The following is a 16,463-nucleotide window of genomic DNA, read 5'->3' on the forward strand; positions in this document are numbered from 1 at the left end:
GGTCTCCAACTTTTTTATGTTACTTTGCACAAATGAAACGGAAAATACAGGAACAGGACATTATAATAAAATTGTGTTTATATTAGTCTTACGTGTCATCATCTTTATTCGCTGTTTGTTTTGCTATGAACACTTATCTTGTCATTCTGTAGAGAAAAATGACAGGAGACACTAGGTAAGATGTATTTCCAGAGATAAATCTTCTCGATTCTCATAGCATTTGCCCCTCACCAGCGTTTGCCTATGCACTTCCTAAGTCTTCATCCCTGAAGAGAAACTTAATTGCTCAAGATGTGAATGATGCTTAACGTTAACAGATGGCGGAAGAGAAGGCCCTGTTGAATCCATTACGTTTTCAAAAACATGAGACGCTGCCAGGAAAAATGCTCCAGAGACACATTTGACAATAGTGCGCAGCTCATCATAAGGCTCCTCTGAGTCAATTTTTTAAGATCCCCATATAAACCGCAGAGACGGCACGTTAACACGCGCACTGACGCGCCGCCCGCATCCTCCCGTGTTAATTTCCTGATGCCGAGAGGGCGATTCCTCGGTCTGTGCCCCACTTTCCGGGAATCTCAGCCCCAGATCCACCCAGCTGCCAGGGCTGCATCCCACCCCTGCCCCGTTAACACTTTGCCTCTCCGTGATGTCATTTCCAAAGTGGGAACAGAGGGAGGTAAAGAATGAACCCGGGACACGAATCTGCAGTAGTTTCCCAGTTAAGAGCTAAAATCTACCCCAGCTTCACCGCGACAATTTGAAGGGAGAAAGAACTCAGCTGGATGCCAACAAGGTTACAAGTCAACATGATGATTTTTATACCGATTTATTTATTAGAGGACGACAGGTCAGCTAGAGCTGACGTTCCCAAAAGAATGTGTGAAATGGCTTCATCATAACCTTATCAGTACGTCAAACATTATCTCTGTTAACACCAGAAACAGCAAATTGGAATTATTTGTTCAAAAACTATTTATGGAGTGCAGCCTATTGTATGGTACCGTACAAAATACTAGAGACTCTGCAATGGACAAAATGGCCCCAAATATTTGTCTGTGTGGTGTTTGTTTTCTTGTGTGTGTGTGTGTGTGTGTCTGGTAAGTGGCGCGGGGGGGGGGGGTGTAGAGTGAGACAGACACTGAGATGAATACACATATGTAGTATGCACATGTGCATATGTGTACCTATATGTGTATATAGATGTGTACCTGTATACGGTATACAAGTTCTCTTAAAAAGGCAAACCAAGCACTCAGCCAGAAAGAACAGAAACGAGAAGGCTGGGGGAGGCTGCAGTTTTTACAAAGACCTCGATGTGGACCTCACTGAAGTGCCCCTCACATGACGCAGTGAGGGTGGGACCACAGAGGCAGCTGGGGAAGAGCATTCTCGCTGCCAGGGCCGAGCTCACAGTGGGGAGAGTGGCTGGCAGGGACCAGCTAGGACAGGGGAAAGGCCATCAGAGATGGGGGCCTGGGACCCCGGTGGGCTTCGGCTACCTGCCCTGTCTTCCTTTAAGAAATTAACACGCCTACCTCCTCATTACATGTGAGAATCACGTGAAATTGACTTCTTTCAGACATACACGATAGTGTCTGTTTCCATCTCCAATAAGAAATAACACAATGTCAAAGGAGACTTCAGGAGAAAGACAAGCTTCACCGCATCCCACAGTAACTGTCAGAAGATGGATTTCTTCTTCCATCTGAAGGTTATACGAAAAGAATGTTCGAAGAGCTGCACGGGGCCACCAGGAAGAGCCAACATGAGGCTGGCGCTGCAGTAACCAGACCCGAGGGAAAGAGACAGCTGGGTACTTGATGGTATTATTTTAGTCCCCAGATCAAACCTTGTTGGAAGAGCTGTCTCTAAATCTCCACCATGAGAGTTGTTTCTATTCTTTCCATTACAAAGCCCATGGGATTTTCAACAGTGCACGAAAATTTTATTCTGCAGAACCTGGCTGCAGCCTCTGGAGTAGCAAACCTTGACCTGAGCTAAAAATTGAAGATGTCGTCAGGGAGACTTAAAGGATCACATTACAACGTGCAATTTGGTAACAAGTTGAAACTACCACTGAGCACATCGGGAGATAAAAATTTAGATGCAGGTCGAGCTAGTAATGATAAAAGAGATAAAAACTTTACATGGTCACTGGTGATGGGGTTCAGAACATAATACCCCGAAATATGGTGCCTGGGCATATTGAATACTTTAAGCTGATGGAGTTTGAGAACATGGCAGAAGCATGAAGGTCCCTCTGACCTTCCCCCACAATTCTCCCCGAGGCAGGTCACAAAACCCTCAGGTGAGAGGTGCTCTCCCTAAACCCAGAGGAAAAGAACACCTGCATCTCCAGACACAGAGGGACCCAAGAAGAATCCCAAAAAGTAGACCCTGCTAACCCCCCAGTTACTACATCACTCATCCTCCCTGACCCCCTCCATCCTCCACAACTGCCCGCCCTTCACCACACTCAGCATCAAAGCGCTCAGGTCTGTTTCTTCGGGTGCTCATGTCCTTGTGGAGGCTCCCATGTCACGTGAAACTTAAATAAATATGTATGCTTTTCTCCTGCTCATCTGTCTTTGTCACTGTAATTTTCAGACCCAGCCAGGGGCCCTAAAGAGTTGAGGAAAACGTTTCCTCTCCATATGGGCATATTGAATAAATTGATATTGTCTTCCCATTTGTCCAAGCAGTTAATTGGAATTTTGGAGAGCAGGATCTGCTAATATAATTGTTTCCCTATGAATGGATTTATTTTTATTCCTTTAAGAAATACCATGGAGTATAGGGTTGTAATACGAACAGTAGAAATGAGTACAAACAAGAGAAGATGTACGTTTAGACATCATGTATAAATCCCAGAATAGTTATGGTGTTACATTTATCAGAAAAATGTTAGGAACTGATCTTGACTGTAACCCACAATTTTGTGAGCACCTCTACAATTATTTCCATGTATTACTGTAAAATTTGACTTAATTCAAACTAAGACTAACTTTCCAGTTCAAATTGTTTCTTACCTGTTGTTACGTTCACTGCCTGCAGTTAATGTTATGCTTTATTCAACATATGTGGTCAAGAGGAGAAACCATTCACAAATCCTTAAAATCTACTAGAAAGTCTCAAAATAATTTTTTATCCAAAAGATTAAAAATTATTTTACATTTGAACTCAAGAAATACCTAAATAGTAAGCACTGTCCTCCAAAGACCAGCCTCTACTCTTGGAATTAAACAAATTTTCACATCAACAGATTATGCTGCCACAATGCATTATAGTCAGGAATTAATTATACTGTGAATGAAAAGACGATGTTACACTTATTTAAACAATAGCATTGTGTTTTAATGACAAAAATATTTATTTGGAAAATGTTTTAATAGCTCCTGAGCTTTTGGCTTTTTTTAAATGATGAATGATTACATTTTGCTCTTGAGCAGTGTAAACTTGGAGGCTCTCAAAGAAATTCTAGGTCTGGGTCTTTCCCAAAGGATGTCTGACAAGAGAAGTTTTGTTACAATCTTACCAGACCTGAGTATGACCATTAACAAGCAAGTCCTAGACACAACATCTCAGCCGCTGTTCCAATTCCCCTTCAGCTGTTTCATTTTCTCATCCAGGCTTTTACCCAGGACAGACCAGAGGCCCCGTCCACCTATGCTGAGCTGAGGCCCTCTCCTAGGCCCTCTGCTGGTCCCACAACCCAAGGCCGTGGTCGCAGAGGGGAAGGGCCTATGGGGATTTTCAGAGGAGGTGTGAAGTGATACAAACAAATTCCCTGGCCTTGGGGACCTGGGGGAGGGGGCGTGTGAAAGTCTGGGGTGGCGTGGTGGCGGGGTTGAAGGAATTCCTCCAGGCCAGTCTGACACTCTGAGCTCTCCCCGTCTCCTGCCCACACACCAACCATTGCATTCACGGTGCAGGCCTGACTCATTAAACGCCAGCCTCCCGCTAATCTACTCCTGGTTGCAAGGAGCTGGGGCTGAAATTTGCTGACCTTCTGCACGAGCACTGCTGTGTGTGTTTCTCACACGTACTGTGTGCACCCTCTTCTCACAGCTCAGTTTCTATAGAAAACATTCCTGTGTTGACAGATAAAAACCAACCTGGGCACAGGGAAAGAGATGTTTTATTCAAAAGAGTGACCGCAACAGGGAAGGGGAGACCACCACGAGATCCTTATAAAGAAATAAAACGATGGACTGCTACTTTGGCATGCATTTAAGTGCTATGTTAAAAGGTAGCACCATTGAATTAAGCACAGTTTTTCCATACATCTTGAGCTTACTCACATTAAACTCTTGGCACACAGTGAGGATGTGAACAGGTGAGGAAGTGAGCACGTGGGGGGAGAATGTTCAGAGAATAACTGAGGCAGTAAAGCCCTTGGAAGATTTTGAGCTTTTCCCATTATGTTTCTGGGCTTCCCGTGGGTGTTCTTGATCAGGAAAAGCAGCGTATTTCTTCTATCATTCTGTACCTGCCCTGTTTTCATTTACATGGATTTCTCGTCAAATGGTACTGAACTTTCAAAGATGTTTTCTTTTTCCACTGGACCCTGTGCAGAGCTCTGAGGTACTGAAATTCACTGACCATATCCAATTAATTCTGATAGGTAGTAAATGCATTGAGGTTTCCACATAAAAGTTTTCTTCCTTAGTATAAGACTACAGGAAATCCAGGCATGGCCAGTACAGCTAAAAAGTAAGTACCTAGTAAAGTTCCAGTGTGAATAGAAAAATCCAAATCTTCTTAAAGTTGAAAACTATGTGGAACCCTGAAATCTCAAAGCTACTACCCTACGTTTTTGTTCACTGAATTTCTGTGTTTCAGTGAGGAGAACTCTGTATTTCTCAGGACTCCTGGCAACCCTGACCCTTGGTACTTCCAAAGTCAAGATAGACAGAAAGATTCCTTAGATAGATGATAGCCAGATAGATAGATAGGGAATAGATAGATAGATAGATAAATAGATAGGGAATAGCTATATAAGTAGGTAGATAGATAGATATAGTGATTGATAGGGATAGATAGATAGATAGATGACAGTTAGATAAAAGAAAGAAGGGAAAACTAGGTATTGAATCCATGACTATCTACACAGAATAAAAGCTACCTATAAAATTTGATTTTAAGCAATGGAAATAGCTTTTAATTAAAGAGTAGTTTAGTAAGGAATGCATTACATTGTCACTAAATGTGGTACCAATGATGGAAAATAACACAGAGCTATTGTAGGGGTGTAAGAGCCAAGGATGGGCTGGCCCATCAAGAGTATGAAGACGAACAGTGTTCTAAAGGACTCACATCTCCCACACAAAAAAAACCGTTATAATTCACAAGTCTGTTACAATACATCCAGGATCAGGGGAAAGAGTGTTTAATGCAACACTTATTTCTATTTCTTCCTTTAGTTTCATCTCATCTCTATGTGAAGATCCTAAAACATAGAATTTGATGACTCTGAGTAAGCCTTAGCCTGTCTTTTCTTTGATTCCTGGATGCCATCTCTCCCCTTTACTACGTCTACATCGCACCAGAATCTCTGACTGTGGTTTTTACCGAGCTTCCTCTTCATTTGCAAAGCTAGTGAGGACAAAGAGAAGAAATGCACCCATTTGCATGATAAAGTTATATTTTTATTGTTCCTAAGAAGCAATGATGCAAGGAAATCCTTTTCCTAATATAATATACTTCATTTGGATAATGATTACTAATAACTCGATTATTACGTTAAGCTTTCTAATAAGTCAACCTCCTATCCTGAAATTTTTAGCAAGCACAACTTAATTACCTGAATTTACAGAAACCACATGCTCTCGGTTACAAGTCACTGCAGCAGTGATAAACCCTTCATACAGGAATTACTTGACTGGTCCTCTTCATGGGTAGTTGGCAGGAAGATAAGACGAGGAATATTAGAATTTTCTATATTGGTTTTAGTAAACTGATAAACACAGAGGGAATAGGACACGTGATCCCCACAATCAAATATAGCAGACTCTGGAAAATTGGAACTATTTAAAAACAGAAGGGAAGCTGGAAAATCTTTTTGAGTTTGCTGTCCCTACATTCCTTTTCATGTTCTCAGATCTGTAAAAACTAAGAGCAAATATTATATATTAATCTAGAAACTTTGTTACAGCTTAAATTATTATAAGCCTTTCCTCTCAAGAAACAGGTTAATTTTTAAAAGTACAAACATATTAAACAATGCAAAGCCTTCTTACATAATGAATAACATTCAAGGTTATCAGAGCAAATAGGTTACATACTTGGTCTTTTATCATTGTTTTACTACAGTAAAGACGTTATGCTTAATAAACCAATGTGATTCATTGGACTAGCAACATAAAGAGCCCAGCATAACCTATTAGCCCTAATTTCATATTGGCTCAAGATAGGCATGCATCCACATGACAGAAATCTCTTTTTGTTAAATCCTGCCTTAAAAATCAATGTGGAAATTTTGAATTTTTTTAAAAGAATGATAAGAGTTTGAAAAGCATATTTGAAAATATGAATAATGATGAGAAATGATGGAATGGAGATGATTTAGTCCAGAGAAGCCCAAATCTACGTATCTGACTTTAGCCAACCTCTGTGGGCCCAGGAAGCAGCGTAAAGAGTGAGCACGGCCTCCTGGTATGGGATCACATGTTACCCCACATCTAAGGATTACCCAGGACACTACATGCATCAAAGTTTATCAAACATCAGTGCTTCTGGACGCTCTCTTCCTGACCCAAGAACAGACATGCTAAGTCTTCTCTACCTTTCTTGATTTTTCTTTTCCCTTCGCTTCTCAACCCCATAGAATCCACCAAATCCCTCTTCTCCAGTCTTCCCTCCAGGTTACTCATATTTCCATACATTCAACAAACGCTACCTGAGGTCCGCCATGCTTTCCGGTCCATGGCAATGCACCACTGAGCAGGAAAATGTCCCTGCACTCAGGAGCTTACATTCCCAAGGCATAGACTGAAAAAATACACAAGTAGACACACAATGCCAGGTACTGGTAAGTGCTATGGAGAACGACATGGCAGGTTAGAGGAATAAGAGTGTGGTAAAGGCAGGAGGGAGCTCCTTTAAGGAAGGAAGGCTCACTGAGGGGCCAGGAACCTGGCCCCTTTTTACTCTCCTGGTGGATGAGACCCAGACGCGCAGAACCGTGGGCTCAGAATGAGTGGTGTCACCCCATCTCAGAGCTTCCCGGATCAAACTACCAAATTCAAGTCAGCAATGACCTGACAATCTCACAGTAGCCTTTGAATACACAAAGGGACTTGTCAGTTTTCCGAAAACATAAGAGGAAGTTCTTTCAAACTGCAATTAAATTTAAACATAATATAAACATAATATTTTACTAATAAACATTAATCACAAGAATATATTACTGAGGGTAAATGTATAATCTTTTCGGGAGATCATATTTAAAATAATATTTATTATTAACTTATTAGTTCCACAACATGTATCAGGCTTCTGTAATACAGTGATACTGGCACTGAAAATACAGTGATAAAGGCATAGTTCCCTGCTTTCAAATCAACAACAATGAGAACTCTGCTACATAAACACAAGATGCTCAAGTCAGATCAGACGACGCCTGCACCCTGCTTCACAGACGACCACGCAGCCGTGACCTGCTCAGGGGTTCCCAGCCCCACCCCCTCACCATCAGCTTTGTAGGGAAGATATCACCTCACTTGCATCTTGCTGTGTTCCTGCCTCAGACCAGTGTTTTACATATAGTTGGCATTCAACAGACACTTCTCCAAAGAAGACATACAAATGGCCAATAAACACATGAAAAAATGCTCAACATCAGTAATTATCAGAGAAACGCAAATCAAAAGTACAATGAGGTATCAACTCACACCGGTCAGAGTGGCCATCACTAAAAAGTCTACAAACAACAAATGCTGCAGAGGGTGTGGAGAAAAGGGAACCCTCCTACACTGTTGGTGGGAATGTAAATTGATGCAGCCACTATGGAGAACAGTATGGAGGTTCCTTAAAAAACTAAAAACAGAACTATCATATGACCCAGCAATCCCACTACTGGAACTATATCCAGAGAAAACCATGATTCGAAAAGATACATGCACCCCAATGTTCATTGCAGCACAGTTTACAATAATCAAGACATGGAAGCAACCTAAATGTTCCTCAAGAAAGGAATGCATAAAGAAGATGTGGTACCTATATACAATGGAATATTACTCAGCCATAAAAAAGAAGGAAATAATGCCATTTGCAGCAACATGGATGAACCTAGAGATTATCATACTAAGCGAAGTAAATCAGAGAAAGACAAGTATCATATATCACTTATATGTAGAATCTAAAATACTGATAAAAATGAACTTATATACAAGACATAACATAACTTAACTTATATACAAGACATAACAAACTTATGGTTACTAAAGGGGAGAGGGGGATATAAATTAGGAGTTTGGGATTAACAAAAACACACTAATATATATATAATAGATAACCAACAAGCACTTACCATATAGCACAAGGAACTATACTCAATATTTTTTAATAACCTACAAGGGAAAAGAATCTGGAGTATATATATATATATAACTGAATCACTTTGATGTACACCTGAAACAAGCCTAACATTGTAAATCAATTATACTTCAATGAAAAAAAATTCTGTGAAAACACTACAATAAATAAATAAATACCTATAGTCGGCATTCAATCATTATTTGTCGCAGGAATGAACAAACTAATAACAAGTAAATAACATGAGCGATCCCAGTGTGGGAGCAGGGTCACGGGACACACAGCTGAGGCCAGCAGTTCCCAGACGAGGCCACGGCTGAGTTGAATTAGGTCCCCAGCGGAGCACCAGGTCAGAGAAGAGAGGGCATAAGGTATAGAGAACACGGCTATTCAAGGCTTCTCGTTCCTTCTCTGAGACTTGAGCAAGGGGTGGATACCACTGACAAAGGGGTCTGTGATAAAGAGGGTCTCACGGGTCCTGCAGAGGGGTTTGTGCTTCACACTGAACCTGAGGGAGGGGTAGAAGGCTGAGCTCCTGCTACTGCCTTTGACAAGACCCCTGTGGTGGGACATAGGGGGACGTGGTGCACCACACGCACACACCCCACACACACCACACACCAAACACACACACACACACACACACAAATGATATGACAGCCCCCTGCTGAGAATAAGGGGAAGAGAGTCAACCAGGAAGATTCACAACTATGTGCTGTGGGATGGCTCTGAATATGTCCAAGATTTATCTCTGCAAGAGGGAGGAACCAAGGAAACATTCTTTTCTTGACACCTCATTGCCTTTTTAAAATTCAAAATCTCTTTTTCCAAGCCCTAGCCCTGCTTTTGTGAACAAGTCATTTTAACTTCATTTTCTTTCCTATTTATTTATCGGTAAGAACATCAAGGAGACAATGGATGAGAAAGCATTTTAAAGTTGCAAAAAGTCTACAAATATTGATATTAGTGTGATTATTTTACTATTTTTCTCCACTGCTTGTGCTTTCCATTCTCTCACATATTTGGTTTTAAGATTTCCCTCAATTTCCTGCCTATATTATTTTTCTTCTTCACTTCCTTTCTTTCTTATTTTTTCTCTTTCAGCACAATGAAGTAGCTTATTAATGTCATAATGAGTAATTCCTCCTCCCACCAATGAACGATCTCGCCGTGAGAGAAACTTCAACAAAGCATCTACTGCAATATTTCCTGTGGGATATTTCATGTGTCTAGACCATGGGAAGTATGCATATGTTCTAAAAGTCATATAGAGGGTGTTACAGAACACAAACTTTGGTACTAATAATAACAATGATGATAATTATAATAAACTGATACTTTTGAAGATTTACTGAGTTCCAGGCACTTTACATTACCTCATTTAATTCTTACTATACTCTTGTGGATCCGTGGAATTATCCAAATCTTACCTGGACACAGAGCCCTAAAGAAGAATATGCAGCACCCCCAGGGTATGGAGCTGGAGATCAAGTTTACGTGGGTGTGTCTCCAAATACTTTGCTCCTAGCACTCACTTCCTCCCATATTTTTGTCAGGCTACTACCTTCCTACTTCTAAGTTTGTTCATCCTACGAGCACACATCTGGCATAGGACTGTGCCTGATTCTCGCAGAAAGTCCCAACAATACAAAGTAATGCAAATCAGTATTAAACGCACGCATGTAAGTAAATTATAATTATTGGTAAATAAGTATAAAATGCTCTACATAGGAGATTGCATTTAAATTGGAGGGATTTGCTAGAACACAGCATAAGGTATACAAATACACAACATGTTCTGGAAAAATCAAGTAGTTCAGAGCCCCAAGAAATCAGTGATGATCCCCCTGGGAAAGCAGACCCTGAAGGTGTTGGTCGGCGAGGGCATAGTGACCCAGATATGGGGGGCCCTGCACCCAGGGTTTCTGACACAGTGGGCCTAGGGCGGGGTCCAAGAATTTGCACTTCTAGAAATATCCTAAGTGATGCTGCTTGTTCATGGACCACCCTTTCTGAAATACAGTCTTAACAAAACCAGTTTCTAGATACCTTTCATATATATTCTCTCTTCTAAAATCTGCATGAGAAATCATCTGTGGGGGAAATATTGAGCAAATTCTCTTTTCCTGTATCCCTTTTTGTAATTGCCTTTATTTCACTTTAAACATGGAAGGCACACGCGGAATCTTTCTGTGATGTATTGGTCACCACACAAAAAGGCAATTACAAATATTGATATTAATACAGAGAGTGTGAATGACTCCAAATGAACCAACTGTTGCAAGTCAGGTGGTTTACTTTCTTTACTTTCAACAAAAATAAAGGGAAATCTAGTGAAAATGTCATCTGATGGATTTTCTAAATTAATTCTGGGGGATAGATAAGTTTGTGAATTCAGCAAGGAGTTCAAACTCACTTAGTAACAGTGGAATAAGTGTTTCTTCCATCTTTTATCTTCAAAATTTGTCAGTCTCTATTTCTATAAAAAGAAAAATAAGAATAGAACTAATGCTGAATTCTGGGTCATTCCAACCAAAAGTGACATTCATCCATGAATACAAAAAACGACATGGGAAAAAAAAATCTATCAATCTTATAATTAGATGTATTTCAAATAAAAGTTAATACTTATTTGTGATACTAATATACCAAAATCAGCAAGATTTTTAGGTTTCTTTGATCACTTTTTAGTACTAATAATTGGAACAATATCCCAAACCAGAAGAAAGTTTTACTAACACTTACAGCCACATGGTGACAGGAAATTAAATCAAAACATAATATTTCAATTCATGTACTCATTTATATTCAAACAATTACTTTAGGACTGACCAATAGAAGACCATCAAACATAAAATAATGTAATAGGTTATAAGTCTGTAAATAAAGGAATTGCAACACGAGTTCAGGAAGAAAATGGAATCGTGTGTAAGGAAATTTGAAATAAACACACAAGATTACTGGGTGTGCCCAGTGCAAAATCACCCATTATTCAGAGCCCATTGCCCAGGTTTTCTGGTCTTTCTTTACCTTTGTGCTGTTTTAAAACTCTGTACGTTGTAGATAACTGATGAATATGCAAAATAAATTATGTCTACAGACAGGCAAACAACTGTCCAGTAAATACTGGAGTGACTTACATTCCCTACCTCCCTAGAATATGCCAGTTTGGGTCCAGTGTAAATTAATGTCAGCATCTCTTTACTCCATATGCATTTGCTTTTCCTTCTTCTTCTCATTTGAACCAGTTGATATCTGCCTAGTTTCATGCTTAATCAGGAACTAAATACAATATTTAACATGTTTTCATTTTATCTCTGTGTGAGAGTCATGATTGTACTCCTTTTAAAATATTATTCTTTAATAGACACAATATTGTTAGCTGTGTAAAAAAAAAAACCTTAGTTTGCATATTCCGTAAATGGATGATAGTGAGTATCCAATTGCCACTTATTTAGGTTCCATTGGACACTTTCAAAGTGTGATATAAAAACTTGATTTTAACATGTTGATATTTAAAATATACTGCAAATTATATTATGTTTAACTAGTTACACTTATGATAAAAAGAACTTAGCTATTAACTTACAATGTGCAAGGGATACTAATCATTGAATAAAATTCTTAAGAGTATTCTCAAGCAAAAGCACGTAATGTGCCCCAGCATAGATTATATGGAAGGCCATAAACTACATGAGAAGATGTGGAATGAACACTTGGTACCAAACGCGGAGTACTTTAAATACCTTGCTAAAACTGAGGTTGCTCTGCAAACAATGGTTTTTAAAGAAGGGAATGAAACCATCTGACTTGAGGAAGAAAAAGATAACTTTTATATAATATATATATAATATATAAAATATAAAATATATAATATATATAATATATAATATATTTTATATATAATATATATATAATATATATATAATATAATAAAAGGGATGGAATAAGTGAGGAACCAGAGGCAGTGGAATGGGTTTAGACGATTATTACAATAGACACTTGCAGTAAATAGTTCCAGCTAAAAATAATGATGGTTTCCTAGTGAACCAGGGATAGTCAGAATAAAAAAAACTGGGTGTGGGTGTGGGAGAAATTATGGAGACAAAATGTCCAGCAAACAGGGACTGGATGAAGTAAATGAAGTAGAAGAATCAGTAAGGACTCTGGGTAGGCAACACTCAAATCTCTGCCTTTATGTCCATTTGTCTATCTCTCTATCTATCCACCTACCTATCTATCCATCCCATCTCCCTGACCATTTAATTGGGCTGTACATCTGTGTGGAAGTCTATTTGGATATTTCCCTAGGACTTCTAATTCCTATGCCCTAAATAGAACTAATTATCTACCCTAGCTATACTAATCACTTCTTCTCCACGCTCTCACCTATTTTTTTTCTGTTTTTTTTTTTAAATTGGGGTATAGTTGCTTTACAGTGTTGTGTTAGTTTCTGCTGTACAACGAAGTGAATCAGCTATATGTATACATATATCCCCTCCCTCTTGGACCCGTCACTGTTTGCAGATGAGATGATGCTATACATAGAAAATCCTAAAGATGCTACCAGAAAACTACTAGAGCTCATCAATGAATTCGGTAAAGTTGCAGGATATAAAATTAATACACAGAAATCTGTTGCATTTCTACACACTAACAATGAAAGATCAGACAGAGAAATTAAGGAAACAATCCCATTTACCATCACATCAAAAAGAATAAAATACCTAGGAATAAACCTACCTAAGGAGGCAAAAGACCTGTACTCCAAAAACCATAAGATGCTGATGAAAGAAATTGAAGATGACACAAACAGGTGAAAAGATATACCATGTTCTTGGATTGGAGGAATCAATATTGTCAAAATGACTATACTACCCAAGGCAATCTACCGACTCAATGCAATCCCTATCAAATTACCAATGGCATTTTTCACAGAACTAGAACAAATAATTTTAAAATTTGTATGGAAATACAAAAGACCCCAAATAGCCAAAGGAATCTGAGAAAGAAAAACGGAGCTGAAGGAATGAGGCTCCCTGACTTCAGACCGTATTACATTTTGATTTATCTGCAGTGTTTTGTGTATACCTCTGTATTTTAAAATCGTTTTTCTAGGGATTACAATGTACTTAAGTAACATATCATAATCTACTAGTATCGACATTTTAACATTTCAAAGAGAAAACATCCCCACGGTTAGGGCCTTCCTGTCTGTGATACTATTATTATCTCTTCACACATGGAAATGTCTGATAAAAATTTTATAATTTTAAAAAGTCAACAGAAGAGTCTACTTCTTTATCCATATTTCTTGCTCTTTCCTTAGTTCTGATTCTCCCAGTTTTCTTCTCTCATCATTTCCTTGATGTTTGAAGAACTTCCTTTAGCAATTCTTTTAGAGCATTCTGCAGGTGACAAATTCTCTTAGATCTCCTTTAACTGGGACTGTTTTATTTCACATTTAAAGGATAAATTCTCGATTGAGAGTTCTGTTTTTCAAAACGTTTCTCCTCTTCTGGCCCATTTTGATGAGAAATCTGTGGGTTTGATGAGTTATCCTTCTATAGGGAACGTGTCTGTTCTCTTTGTTTCCCTTCAAAACGTTTTCTTTGCCTTTAGTTTTCAGAAATTTGATTATGATACGTCTTGACATGGATTTCTACAGCTTTGTCCTATTTGGATTTTGAGCAGTTTCTTCAATCTTTAGATTTATATATTTTGACAGACTTGGAAAAGGAAAATACCACAGCATAAACTAAGACAAAATAGTGCTTTGTTATTAATAGCACCATAAGAGACCCAAGTGTGGAGCTCTTATAAACCCGGTTTAAATTTTATGGTCTAAACCAGGGTCAGCAAACTAGAGCCCAAATGCCAAATCACCACCCCTTCTGTTTATAAGTAAAGTTTTATTGGAATACAGTCATGCCCATTTTCCTTATTATCTATGCCCACTATCAGCACGATCCACAAAGCCTTAAATATGCACTCTCTGGCCCTTTGCAGATAACGTTTGCTGACCCGGGTCAAGACTAAAGGTTTGAGAGAGCCTCTCCTTTCTCTGAGCCTAGATTAAAATCTTGGGAATTTCCACCCCTCTGGCCAGTCACATGGTTCAGAAGATAAAGACAGACACACCTGGGCAGGATATCAGCCAGGAGCCCACCAGAAAACATGGGTCCCTCAAATTAAAACTATTCCAGGAGGTTTTACCAACAAAACAGCACTTATCACAGTGTGGATGGGTATAAAGGACCCGTAGTGGATGTGTGATCATCTCGGTCTAGTGACAGCAGAGGGGCAGCTACGACCTCAAGACTCAGGGTAACCAAGGGAAGACACAGTTACTGGAGACAAATAGGCCAGTAGAGGACCCTGAGGGGCAGCCCCGGGCCAGGCCAGGTGACCCTGAGGGACGTCCGCAGAGCAGCAGCCCTGCCCTCTCCTCCCCTTCCTTCTACCTCTTACTGTGGGCCACTCGCAATCAGAGGGGAGCTCAAACGGCACAGAACCCAGGGATTTAGTTGGGAACCAGGCGGAGTGAGGAAGGGTGAGAGGGGTCAAGGGGCAGAGGTCAAAAGACAGGAAATATGGCAAGAATGTGAGCGAGTTTTTCCTAAGTTGGACCACCTGACCAGCCATTAATAAAAAGACACTAATCAGTGAACTTCAATCAGAAAAGCAGAATGTGTGTGGGTGAGAAAGAGAAAGGAAGCAAGAACGGCCAAGGGGTTCACCCTAGTGTCCCTGTGGGTGTGCAGGGGGGCACATGCATGCACACACATACGTGCTCACAGGGGCACACGCATGCACACACACACAGGGCACACACATGCATGCACACATACACGCACACAGGGGCACACACATACCCACACAGGCACATGCATGCATGCCCACATGCGCACACACAGGGGCACATGCATGCACACACAGGGGCACACGCATGCACGTGACACATACCCACACAAGGGGGCACATGCATGCACACACATACGTGCACACAGGGGCACACACATGCATGCACACATACACACACATAGGGGACACATGCATATACCCACACATACACACACACAGAGGCACATGCATGCATGCACACATGCGCACACACAGGGGCACATGCATGCACGCACACAGAGGCACACACATGCACACACACACATGAGAAATACAGGACAACTGTATCAAGAGAATTCAACAATTTTCCCTAAATATGCAAATTCCAAACATGATTTTGTCCCAGGTTCCCTCGTTGCTTTGGAAGTCTGTCGAATACCTTCACAAAACATTGGATATCAGTCCCTCAGCCTGTTCTCACCAAATCATTATCTATAAATTATTTAAGGGGAGATTTTCAGTAGCAACTGTGACCAAATTCAAACAACAACATTAAGTTCTTGGGAATATCCTCTGCCCAAAATTATTTATGTAAGTTGCAGCAAATATAAATTGTGTCAGTAATCTATAAAATTCATCCTTTAATTCTTATAGCTGTTCTGCAAAAATATATTCAACACTTAATGGAAGTCTTTCGCTTTAAAATATAAGTTCTGCCTTAGTCATGACATCCTAAGTTGTTCCTGAGTATTTCCTCTGCATATTTTAGAGAAAATGCGTGAACTTTGAAATGGGCAAAAAGATCACTGGGTACCTGTCTTCTGGCTATTTTCATCTTTAATTCTCTCTGAGATATTTTGCAAATCTCTAACTTGCAAAAAAACTGACACTATTGCAAATGATTCTGTTCAGATATGCAAATAAACTCTGTCCAACGCAAAGGAATTATTTCCTGTGAATATTGGCCAATTTTGCATCAATTTGTAAATTCATTTCACATTCTAAGTGCCTAATATATGTGTGGTTTTTTGGATTCTCCCTGGAACCAATTTAAACACCTTAGTGTTTCACTCATTAATTAA

At 39.7% G+C, this 16,463-nt stretch overlaps 1 protein-coding gene across 1 annotated transcript; it reads right to left on the reverse strand.

Moving 5' to 3' along the window:
• Positions 1–1,340: 1,340 nt before the first annotated feature.
• Positions 1,341–15,707, reverse strand: LOC137771029 (putative uncharacterized protein C18orf15). Its single transcript, XM_068554045.1, has 3 exons — positions 15,602–15,707; positions 15,329–15,396; positions 1,341–1,442 (listed from the first exon to the last, which is right to left on the reverse strand). Exons 1-3 carry the CDS (start codon positions 15,705–15,707, stop codon positions 1,341–1,343), a joined length of 276 nt encoding a protein of 91 aa, XP_068410146.1.
• Positions 15,708–16,463: the final 756 nt, after the last annotated feature.

The sequence above is a fragment of the Eschrichtius robustus genome, chromosome 10 (genome assembly GCF_028021215.1).
Source record: "Eschrichtius robustus isolate mEscRob2 chromosome 10, mEscRob2.pri, whole genome shotgun sequence".
NCBI lineage: Eukaryota > Metazoa > Chordata > Mammalia > Artiodactyla > Eschrichtiidae > Eschrichtius > Eschrichtius robustus.